General features: G+C 44.9%; 2 protein-coding genes across 2 annotated transcripts in view; both read right to left on the bottom strand.

The window, feature by feature from the left end:
• Window positions 1-1,090: 1,090 nt before the first annotated feature.
• Window positions 1,091-11,377, bottom strand: LOC145307688 (uncharacterized). Its single transcript, XM_080150181.1, has 4 exons — window positions 11,294-11,377; window positions 11,054-11,135; window positions 2,510-2,948; window positions 1,091-2,205 (listed from the first exon to the last, which is right to left on the bottom strand). The coding sequence occupies exons 2-4, from the start codon at window positions 11,111-11,113 to the stop codon at window positions 1,238-1,240; spliced, it is 1,467 nt and encodes a 488-aa protein (XP_080006307.1). The 5' UTR covers window positions 11,114-11,135; window positions 11,294-11,377; the 3' UTR covers window positions 1,091-1,237.
• LOC145307689 (bone morphogenetic protein 1 homolog) overlaps window positions 11,336-11,877 on the bottom strand; it is a 50,055-nt gene continuing 49,513 nt past the window's right edge. The window contains exon 14 of the mRNA XM_080150182.1: window positions 11,336-11,658. Coding sequence (XP_080006308.1) covers window positions 11,423-11,658 — 236 coding nt within the window. The 3' untranslated portion in view covers window positions 11,336-11,422. The remainder of the gene's footprint in view (window positions 11,659-11,877) is intronic.

Genomic DNA, 11,877 nt, shown 5'->3' with positions numbered 1-11,877 from the left:
AGGTTCATCAACTCAATTAGTTTTAATTTGCAGAGAAGTAACCAATTAAAGTAATAGAAAGAAAGAAAATTCTTTTTACAATGAATATAAAAATGAAACAAAATAATTCCTTCAGCTATTTCTTTAGATAAAAATTGAAAGTTTCACATTAATTAAAGAAAATATGTATTAAAAATACATTCATATTTTTAAAATTAAAAAAAAAGTGTTAATAGATAGTTTGATAAAGAGAACAGTTCAATTTTGTGAATAAAAGTTATTATCCTATATTAGCAGAAGCTTAATTATCTATTACTTTTAATATTTTATATTTATTTAATATTTTAATATTTCCAAGTTTTTGGGTTTCTAAACTTTTTAAAAAAGGTATATTGTCTTCTGGAATGTGTTTTACAAAAGTTTCCACATTTTCTATCTTCTTAACAACTTTGAAGTCCCCCACTATTGTCCAGTTATCTTGCATCGATATTCCAGCTCCTGACATTCTTCCTAACTCCCAAAATCCAAGGGAAAATGATTTTGTTTCTTCTGATGAATGAGTTATCCTGATCCCAGGACCATTTAATTTATTTTCCATAAACCTACCAATATAAACAGGATCGTATTCAGACCACAAATATCCCCAACCATTGTATTGCTCTGAATTGATTAATTGACCTGTATAAGCTTTACTTTTGTGCTTCATTTCTTCATATCCAAATCCTCTCTTGATGGAATTTAAGAATGACATATCTCCATAATATTTATAAAATTTATTCTCTTCCTGGTTTGGTTCATTTTGAAAACAATCACTGCGAACTCTAAAAGCACAACAAAGTTGTTTTAATCTAGAATATCACAACAAAAGATTAGATTTTATTCCAATTTAACTATTTTTTAGAAAATTTCCATCCATGATAAAATTAAATTTTAAAACTCTTCTTGTCTGTCTGTCTGTCCATTACACTACAGTGAATAAAGGATCTCCATAATAAAAATCTTATTCATATAAGTTTGACAAAGAAGATGAATGCTTTTGTGCATCATATTACTGCTGGCTATCTGTTCTTTAAATAAAAACTGTTAAGCTGTTAAACAACTATTCCTGTTTGTTTGTGTATGGAAGCATTCAACACTGCCAGAGCTGACATGAAAATGAAATATTTCATATCCATCTATAATAGAAGTCTATGCATAAAAATCAATATATCAAGATCTTTTTCCTTGCTAAATAATAATTATCTAGAACTTCTATCTTTTACTCATTGAAAATTTTTAAAAATATAAAGAATAAAATATAAAGCTCCCATAATCTAAAATATAATAAATAGACTTTTCCTGGTAGTTTCTCATTGGCGATTACAGTCAAGTTGGTGTGAAGTTGAATGCCCCCACTTAATTTATCAAAACTCATATAGCCACTTGTAAACAGATCATGATTAATCTTTGTTACACCTTCTCCATGCATTTGATCATATTTGAAGTCACCATAGTATTGACCTCCGTTTTTAAAATTAAGATGTCCTTTTCCAAACTTTTCCAATTTTTGGTTCACTGATCCAGTATAAATTGATTCTTTGTTACAATATTTACCTTTCAATTCCAGACAATGATCAACATTGTATTTTATGACTTTTGTTTCATCATTTACACGACCCTTGCCTAATACTTCATAATGACAGTAAGTGAGATTTTCTATTTTTTTTCCATAACTTTCTACAACTCCACTTTTGTATGTGACATTGGAACAGAATTTGTTATCAACTAGCATCAAACCTGTTCCATGAATTTCATTCTCTAAAAATGTTCCATAGAATACAGAATGATTATTAAAATATTGTTGACCTTGACCATGCTTTTTTCCATAGGTCCAATTCCCAACAAACTTACTGAGATCAGAATATGGAGATTTGTCATATACCATCCATCCATAGCCATGAGGAAGATCATTCTTACATTCTCCTCGATATAGTGACCCATCATCATACAATAAGAAGCAAGTAGGATCTGTGTAATCATTGCAACACTTGCTACCACTAAATAGATTTCTATGTTTCAATTTAGATGGTAAGAATTTGCCATGCACTACAGTTATTTCTGGGAATGAATCTACAATCATTGTTCCATTTTCTGTAAGCCTGTTTCCTTTCCAAGATCCTGTAAAATTATATCCTTCTGGCCATAAAAGTGAACCACTGCCATCCTTCAGATTTAATTTCCAGTTACCTACAAAAATTAGAAATTAAGTTTTTTATAAGAATATAATACTGTAATACTTTTTTTATAGACTCTTAAAATGTCTGTAAAAGAATATCTAATATGTGTGATAAAATGAATTTTTCCTTTTAGATAGCATTACTTTTCTTTACCTTTATGCCTATTTATATCTTTGTGAAGTATAAGATTAGGGTTTTGTTAGAAGATTTTATTGATTGGTGGATGTTAAAAATAAAAGTAGTAATTTGTACAACAAATTATGAGAGAATTCCTAATCTTCATAGAACCAGTAAAGTTTTTAAGAATCAGTTACCTGTATATTTTCTGCCATCAAAATAATGATAATATCCATAACCAGTCATGTAGCCATCAACTGCATTTCCTTCATAAACATCATCTTTTTTGTATCCTGTTAAGTATCTTATTTCAACTCTCCCATTTGGAGACCCATTTCTGAACTGGCCATTGATTTTCATTTCATCAGAATTTAGTGTTCCATTATCATCATTCATGAGACCATCTTTCCAAAGACCAGAGTAATTGTTGTTTGCATTCCAAGTTATTCTTCCTTTCCCATTATATGTTCCATTTCTCCAGGAACCATCATACATTATTCCACTGGTCCAAGTTACAGTTCCATGACCACAGGCCTTGCCATTAGAATTAATATTACCAGAATAGTTGGTGAAATGTATGTAATTCTCATTATTACCCTCAACAGTTTGTTTTTCATTGCATTGAGCTTCAAGTGCCTAAGATATAGAAATTCTTCAATTATTTTGAGAATCAAAATAAAATCATTTTGATTACTATCAATAATACAGATAGGAGAAATGAAATCATGCTCTCAAAACAGTTATTATGTGGTAAGCCGAACGTTTCAGCTCACAGGGTTGCGAGTTCGAGTCCAACGAGCCTTAGCCTTGAATTATTCTACCAAAACAAACTAGCAGGATTTAGTCATACAGAAATTATATATTTAACTGAATAATATTTACAATGAATGTTTACTATTTATATACAACAGATTATAACAATGGTTAGGTTTGAAGGGGGTGTGGGACACAAGGGCTTAGCCCACGGCGGTAGACAGGCTGCGGGGGGCAGCTGTGGTAAAAGGGGAGGCAGCGCCTCCCGGTTGTATAATTGCGTGAGGGGCGCGTGATAGCTGCGTGTCCGTGCCCCTCCCCATATTTAGGCAGGCCAGTTTGACCGCTGGATAGCGGGGTCACCGTCGGTCATGAGGTAAATGGTGATATAATGGGATTAGTGCAGAGGGCTTGTTATGATAAGTCACTGCGTAGCAATTCTGTAAACTGCCCGTCCGTCTGTTTGCCGTATTACCACAACCTCCCCTTCAAGGGCTGCGGGGCTCTCGAGCCACCAGGCCTTGAACCTGGGGATACGGCAACCTATGTCTGCGCAGGACAGCCTCTTCCTGGGGCACAGCTCGGTGGAGGACGGCTCTGGCTATACAGGCGCCGTGGGACACTCGCTGCTCTGTCTGGCTGTGGTTGGATATCAGCATTGTCAACTCCCGGTTGGCCTCCAGCTGTGGGTTAGCGACGGCCAAGCCCCGTCGTTGGAAATTTTGCCTTGTCTGCAGAACTAATTCTGTCTCGGCGGGTAGCTGGACACGGAGGCCTAGGCTAACTCTGGAGGCTCCCAAGGGGGGAATAACGATGGATGAAGGCGCATAAAATTCCATGGGGGCGCCTGCTTGGTCCAGGTTACTTGGCCTCCTAGCTCCTACTCGGATGGGGACGGCTGTCATCAACAGGGGGCACATTGCTTCAGCTTCGTCCTCTGGGGCCGCCTCTTCCATCGCAGTGGCCGCCTCTCCTCCTACAGGCTCGCTGCTGGCCGGCAGGTTCTCCATGTCAGTATCAGGGTTCCAGATGGCATCTCTAGGTGGCTCTGGAGCTGGCGGCGGCGGCGGTGGTTCGTTGGGTTGGTGCTGCAGGTTCTCTTCTACCGGGTCACGATCCTGGCCGCTAGGCTGTGGGGCGGCGGCGGCTGGCTGGTACACTGGGAACTGTCCTGGGTCGCTAGCTGGCGGCGTCGCAGCTCCGGCAGGCAGCTCGGTGGCATCCTCGTCGCCGTCCAGGTCGCCTTGAATGTCTGTTGGAATCTGATGGGCAGTTACATCTCCAGTGTATTTGCGCAGTCGGCCTACATGCGCGGTGACTTCCGAGATCCTGGCTGTTGGAGAGGCAGGTTTGATGACATAATGGACGTCTGTGGCTTGTCGCACTATCTTCCAAGGGCCAGTCCATCTCTTGGTAATCTTGGCTGCCTTCCCTGGCACCAGGCGGGGGGCCAGATACCAGACCAGGTCTCCAACCTCGTACTTGGCCGTGCCTTCGTAGGCGGCCGCGCTCCTCCGGATGGTTCCCTCCTCTCGCTGCTGGATGGCGTCGTACACGGCATGGTAGCGTTGCAGGAGAGCTTGGACGTTGGCTGGAACCGAGGCATACTCTGTGTCTGGCAGCCGGAGCACCATATCCACCGGAAGTTTGGCCTCTCTCCCAAAGTAGGCCAGGAACGGGGTCACGCCCGTGGATCTGCAGGCCTTGGTGTTGTAGGCGAAGGCAATGGCAGGCAAGTGTGGCTCCCAGTTGTTGTCGTCTCTGTCTAGGAACAGACGCATGCCTGTGTTGAGCGTCCGATGGAACCTCTCCACCCGGTTGGACTGCGGGTTGTAGGGCGGTGGATGTGTCAGGCCAATCTCAAGCTTGGAGGCCAGTTCCTTGAATACCTGGCCGGTAAACTCCATCCCATTGTCGGAGTGGATCTTCAGGGGACATCCGAACGTGGCCAGGTGGCGGTGCAGAAGGGCTTCAGCCACCGTGAGAGTGCGCTTGTTGGGGATGGCGTAGAGGCTGACAAACCGGCTGAACCCATCCTGACAGGTTAGGATATAGCGGTTTCCAGCTGGGGTCTCTGGCAGCGGCCCCACCAGGTCAATGAACAGGACTTGCTGTGGATACCCCTGGCGGGAGGGCACATGTATTCCTAACTTCAACCTTTCCTTGGTAACCTTCTGTACACACTCAGGGCAAGTCTGAACCATCAGGCGGACGTCACGGGACAGGTTGGGCCACCAGAAATGCATGGCGACGCGGGCAATAGTAGCGTCCATTCCAAAGTGCCCGGCCATGGGGGTCCCATGGGCTAAAAAGAACGCGTCCTGCTGGAGGGCCGAAGGCAGCAGGTATCTTGTTCTTTCTCCTGTCAGGGTCTGGTCAGTGGTGGTGAGGCAGCCATGCTCGTCAAGTCCCAGGGCTACGAAGCGGCTGGCGTACTGCTGCTCGTCTCGTTCCTTGCCACGCAGCTCAGCCTTGGTTGGGGCTTTGCCATCGGCCACCCACTGGCGGACACGGAGCAGGAGAGGGTCCTGTGTCTGTGCTTCTAACACTCTAGCCGGGTCCAGTCGTGCGGCAGAGGGCCGGCTAGCTGCGGACTCCCCTAGCTGGCAGAGGGTGTGAATGTACTCAGCTTGCTCTGCTAATTCTTCAGCGGTAGCTGTTGGCATGTTATCGTCCTCCCGGCGGCTGAGGGCGTCGGCGTTGGTGTTCTGGGTGCCAGGACGGTGGCAGACAGTGAAGTCCAGGGCCGCTAGCTCCTCCTGCCAGCGAGCCACCATCCCTGTGGATGTGTTCAGCGACTTCATCTGTAGCAAGGCTGAGGAATCAGTGTTGATCTGGAAGCTGCGGTAGGACAAGATGCCGTGAAATTTCCGAATTCCATACATAATGGCGGCCATCTCTCCCTTCCAGGACGGGTAGCGAGTCTCGGGGTCGGTTGTCTTGCGCCCCACGGCGGCAATCAGCCTCTCCTTGCCGTCCTGGCATTGACTAAGGATGGCAGAGATGGCGCGGCTGCTGAAGTCTGTGGTGAGCTGGAACACCGCCGGCAAGTCAAACCTAGGCGGCGCTCGGATGGGGGCTTGGCGGAACTTGTCCTTGAGCTGTAGCAGCTGGGCTTCCATCTCAGGCGTCCAGGCCCGGGTCTTGGCCGTTTTCTGCTGATTCATCTCGTAGGTGAGGTCGGCATACTCTGGGATGAACAGGCGGTAGTATCCAAAGAACCCCAGGAGCGCCAGCAAATCCTTGGGGTTGCTGGGGGCCGGCCAGTCCAGGATACGGTCAATATAATCCTCTTGCATGGCTATCCCCTCACGGCTGAGGGTGTGGCCCAGATAATCCACCTTGGCTCAAAATAGCTTGTTCTTGGCTGGCTTGAGGCGGATTCCTCCCCTGCGGTGGGCTTCCAAGACTTCCCGGAGCCTAGCCAGGTGGGCCCAGGTATCCTGGTGAAAGGTCAGGACGTCATCAAGATATGACTGGAGGTTGGCCGTGCCTAATGGATTTAGGACCCCTGCAATAAATCTGGAGTAGACAGATGGTGCCGTAGCAAGGCCAAAGGGCATCCTTTTCCATTGGTACAAGCCCCTGGGGGTGGTGAAGGCGGTGCAAGGCCGGCTGTCCTCGGACACACGGATGGTGTAGTACGCGGCCACCGCGTCTAAGGCACTATAGACGCGGTGTCCTCCCGCTCGTTCTACCAGCTGCTGGATCCTGGGCAAAGGGTAGCTATCCAGTTCCAGGCACTTGTTGAGGGCTCTGTAGTCGACGGCCCAGCGGGTGCTCCCGTCCTTCTTCTTGATGGGCACCAGGGGGCTACTCCAGGCGGAGTCTGAAGGCTCTATGACTCCCTCTTGTAGCCAGGTGTCCAGTTGTTTCTCCAGCTCAGCCTCCTGCCACGGGTTCAGATCCCTAAATCTCTGGCGGATCGGCTGGGTCCCTGGTTTGAGGCGCAGCTGCAACTCTACTACGTCAGTGCAGCCGGGGGTAGAGTTGGAGAAGACGTCCCTGTACTCTGATAACATGGTCCAGACCTCCTTCTTGAGCAGGGGGTCTCAAGGGCCTCCCACAGCTCCTGCATATCTGGGGGCTCAATAGGCTCTTGGAACGAATGGATACGAGGGGGAGGCTTATCAGAAACCTCCAAAATGTCAGGCTTGACCAGCTCCCCAGCCATGGGGAGGCCAGCGTCCAGCAGGAGGGGCGTCTCCCCTTCATTTACCACCAGCACTCGAAACACACTGGCGGAGCCAGGCCTGTGGGCATACAGGCCTTCTGGGATGTCAAGATCCTCCCCAAACCTCTGTTCTGGGGCAGCTAGTTGGATGGCATCCTTAGTACGGTGCCCCACTAATTCAACAGGGACAGCCATGACGCCGCGGCCAGGCAAGACCACCCGCTTGGCCGTCCGGAGTTGGGGTGGTTGGCCATCAGTTGGAGTGACAGCGCTTAGCCTATACGTGGCTGGCGCGGGGTCAGCTTCGGCTCCGGGACCCACCAGCCGCGACTTGACGGGCTCGGCCTCGGGAGGGGCTGACGTGTCGGAGCCAGGCGTGGCTCCGAGGGCGTCCGGCCACGATTTGACGGGCTCGGCGCTGGGAGAGGCCGGGGCTCTGGGACCAGCCTGGGCTCCGTGGGCGTCCGGCCGCGACTTGACGGGCTCGGCGCTAGGAGAGGCTGAGGCAGCGGAGCCATGCGTGGCTCCGGAGGCGGCCGGCCACGACTTGACGGGCACGGCGCCGGGAGAGGCTGATTCCTGGGAGTTGAGCGTGGCTCCGGGTGCATCAGACCGCGACTTGACGGGTCTGGACTCGGACTCGGCTGGCTGAATGGCTGGGGGTCCCAGGTAGAGGGGGCCAGGTGGACACGGCTGGCCGTTGATGAAGGTGTCGGCGGAGAAGATCGGCTCTGGAGGGCTGGCAATCTCGGGAAACGTCGTTGGCAGGTTCTCCAGCGGCACCTTGGGCACTGGGGGCAACCCCATGGCTAGCAGGTTGGTCCCCCTATGGGCGTTTAGCGCAGTATCCACCCAGTGTGTGCCCTTCTCGACCACACGCGGCTGCTCTGGCAGTGGGCCTGGCAGAGGCCCCTCGTAACTCAACTCTCTCTCGGCTGTCTCCCGGTCGATGGGGACACCACGGAGTGGGATGAACTCCCCACGCACCCACAAGCAGGGGGGTTGCATGTCGAAACAGAGCCTAGTTCCGAACTCCTTGAGAAAATACCCTCCTAGGTTCAGAGGGTGTAAGAGATTCCGTACCACAGTCACGTGGTACAGATGGAGTATAAGGGTGTGTGAAACTGCCATATATAATTCTTTTAATTTTCCTATTACCTGGAGGGGCTGGCCTTCCTCGTTAGCAGTCAGGATTTGGGTGTTGTCTGGAATCAACATGCGTTGCACGCCCATTGCGTGCATGAGGTGTTCAGAAATTACAGCAGACCCTGGTACACGGTTGCCAGAATCGACCATGGCATCAACCTGTACGTGCTGGGCAGGGTCAGGAGTGGGAAACCTCACCCTGATATGGCAGGGGAAGTGGAGGTCCTGCCCTTGAGACAAGGGGGCCTCCCGTTCGGCTGGGGTCGGCAGAAACTTCGGTGGTGGCCGAACCGCAGCTATGGTAGTATCGCTTACCATGGTGGCTTAGACTGTAGCTTCGAATCACTAGAGCTTATCAATTATCACTGGGTCAACAATTTTATATTTCTTTTTATCACTTGGTTGACATTTATACACACTTATGTGTTGTTATCACTAGGAGCTCTAGGTGTGATTCTGGAAGCACTGGCAGCAGGGAATGTCCGTCCTGCAAGGTTCAGAGGGATGGCGGCGGCAGGGAATGTCCCGTCCTGCAGCGCCGCTGGTTCGAATCCCGAAAGATGGCGGCAGGGAATGGCCCGTCCTGCAGCGCCTTGGGTTCGAATCCTGGGAGACAGCGGCAGGGAATGTCCCGTCCTGCCGTGCCTGTGGCTCAAATTCTGCTATCCGTCGCAGTGGTAGGCCTTACTTGTGTGCTGAAGCTTCGCAGCCACACATTGCCTTCTCAGGGAGACCAGCACCTAGCTGTCCGTCTCGTAGGTTTGGCCTGGGTGTCCTGGGGCTTGTCCCAGCTACACTTGCCAATTTAGACTCAGTTTTGTAGCCGTTTGAGCTAAATTATCCGATTACCGTGGCTGCGCACCTAGCGCTACTCCTACACGGTACGGAAAAAGCGCCGTAACTGGCGCTTCTAGCAGGCTAAATCTGCTTGCCGTAGGCCAAAGGCCCACACATTGCGTTCAAAATGATGGAAATTCGACCTAAAAAGGCCGTCTCACGGGTCAGTTGGCTTCTCAGTTGGCGGCTGACTGTCCCCTTACTTGCCAAAGGGTCCAATCAGAGGTAGAATAGGCTAATTTCTGTAAGGCTCGATTGAAACACGCTGACTCCAAGATGTGGTAAGCCGAACGTTTCAGCTCACAGGGTTGCGAGTTCGAGTCCAACGAGCCTTAGCCTTGAATTATTTTACCAAAACAAACTAGCAGGATTTAGTCATACAGAAATTATATATTTAACTGAATAATATTTACAATGAATGTTTACTATTTATATACAACAGATTATAACAATGGTTAGGTTTGAAGGGGGTGTGGGACACAAGGGCTTAGCCCACGGCGGTAGACAGGCTGCGGGGGGCAGCTGTGGTAAAAGGGGAGGCAGCGCCTCCCGGTTGTATAATTGCATGAGGGGCGCGTGATAGCTGCGTGTCCGTGCCCCTCCCCATATTTAGGCAGGCCAGTTTGACCGCTGGATAGCGGGGTCACCGTCGGTCATGAGGTAAATGGTGATATAATGGGATTAGTGCAGAGGGCTTGTTATGATAAGTCACTGCGTAGCAATTCTGTAAACTGCCCGTCCGTCTGTTTGCCGTATTACCACAATTACTCAGATTTTAGATTAGATGATTTGAAGAAAAAGATATTGAAAATTTAAACTGTTTTAAAACTATTTTTGAAAGGTATATAAAAAACATACTCTGACACCTGTAGAATCATACTGCAAAGCCAAAAATGAGAACAATTGCCCATGTCGATTTTTATTAGGATTTTAAAGTTTATTTTTTACTATGGATTCAATAAATTTTACTGAATCATGATGTTTCTTTCCTTTGTGGGTAAAATACTCAGCTTTTAGAGTGTCTTGCTTCATAAATATTGTATGCTAGTATACAGTAAAGTAAGGTCTTTTGATTTTATCAATCAAAACTAATTAAAAATTAATTCTTTATAATATATCAATGAATTAACATAAAAATGTTTCATGTCTATTATACATTAAAACATAAAAAAATTGGCTGTAAAGGGTTAAACAATGTAAGATGACAACAAATGTTTATGCAATACAACAAATTTATTTTTGTCACATATACAAATATGAAACAAAAAAAGATTATTCAAACTTATTTTTTAAAATATTTTTAAAAAGTATGAATCTTTAATGTTTATAGTTTTCATTCTTTTCATTTTGATTAAATAAAAGTTATTCTATTATATTTGAAATATGTCACTTTGTGAAAACACTATATTTAAAATTTAAAGATTTCTAGCTTTGTCATTGGTTAATGCTAAATCCTCATAGTTTTTATGTTAATTCAAAGATATATCCTACATCTTTCACTTTCAATGAATAATTATAAATATAAAATCAAAAGAGCTATTTTTTTACTATCATTATCTTTTTATCATACTATGAAGAAAAATGCTTTGAAGCAAGAATTTTACCCAAAAACAAAAGAGAGTTCACGATTCGGTAAAATTTACTTAATCCATAGTAAAAAATAAACTTGAAAATCCTAATAAAAATCAATGTGGGCTATTATTCTCATTTTTAGCTCTGCAGTTCGATTCTACAGGTGTCAGAGTATATTTTTGATATACCTTTTAAAAATAGTTTAAAAACAGTTTAATTACATAAATTTTCAGAATTTTGAAAAATAGTTAAATCTTACTTGGCAATAATAAACTATTGTGGTGAAGTATAGAATTCTTTTACTGTTCAACATTGTCATTTTCAGTCCTTATATGAAACACCTAAATATTCAAAATATTTGTGCAACATTAGCTCAACTTTTTTACCTTCAATTAAATTATTCAAAATCTTATTATCAGTTCCAAGTAGAAGAAAAAAAGCATCATGAATGTTTTCTACAATAGAGTTTTATCAATTTAAAAATATATGTATTGTATACCTTACAACTGAAAAATTTGAAGAAACATTGTAAAAAACATAATCTGAAAGTAATGTTGATATTTATCAGGAAAGATGACTTTTTAGAATTACCCTGTTAAAACATTACATTTTTTATTTCATTTCAAATTTAATTTCCTAATCTTTTACTTTTACATTTAGGTAACTCATAAGATTTGTATTTGTTTTCAAAGGTAAAATTACTTAACCATTTCACTAAACTCACTCTCTCAATATTTGTTGAACATTTTGATTCTAAGGAATCATATCTTGATAACTGCTTATTTGTAAAATAATCACTGTAATTTAATTCCAAATCAATAAGAAGTTCTTGTATTTCCACCCGAATGGTTTGACAGTCATAACCTAAACAATAATTGAACAAAAAATATTTTAGTTTTGATTCAATAACTAATAAAAGTAAAAATAAACTAGATAAAATAAATGCTATACTATTTAAATTCTATGGAATAAAGCAATAAAATATAGAATGCCCTTCAGTTGCTACATTTGGCAAATACATACAAAATACATGCTGTAACTTTCTACAATCACAAAGGATATATTCTGGATGTGACTAAAGCA

This window comes from Acartia tonsa, chromosome 15 (genome assembly GCF_053477335.1).
Source record: "Acartia tonsa isolate MP-2025a chromosome 15, ASM5347733v1, whole genome shotgun sequence".
Lineage (NCBI taxonomy): Eukaryota > Metazoa > Arthropoda > Copepoda > Calanoida > Acartiidae > Acartia > Acartia tonsa.
This window is presented reverse-complemented; position numbering and strand designations above follow the sequence as displayed.

What these genes read in the sequence shown, in the direction of transcription:
- LOC145307688 (XM_080150181.1), bottom strand. Translation starts at nt 11,113, where the DNA reads ATGACAATGTTGAACAGTAAAAGAATTCTATACTTCACCACAATAGTT. An exon ending in CAATAGTTTATTATTGCCAA is followed by an intron (nt 2,949 to 11,053) that starts GTAAGATTTAAC and finishes TCTATATCTTAG; the next exon opens with GCACTTGAAGCTCAATGCAA. An exon ending in TGATGGCAGAAAATATACAG is followed by an intron (nt 2,206 to 2,509) that starts GTAACTGATTCT and finishes TAATTTTTGTAG; the next exon opens with GTAACTGGAAATTAAATCTG.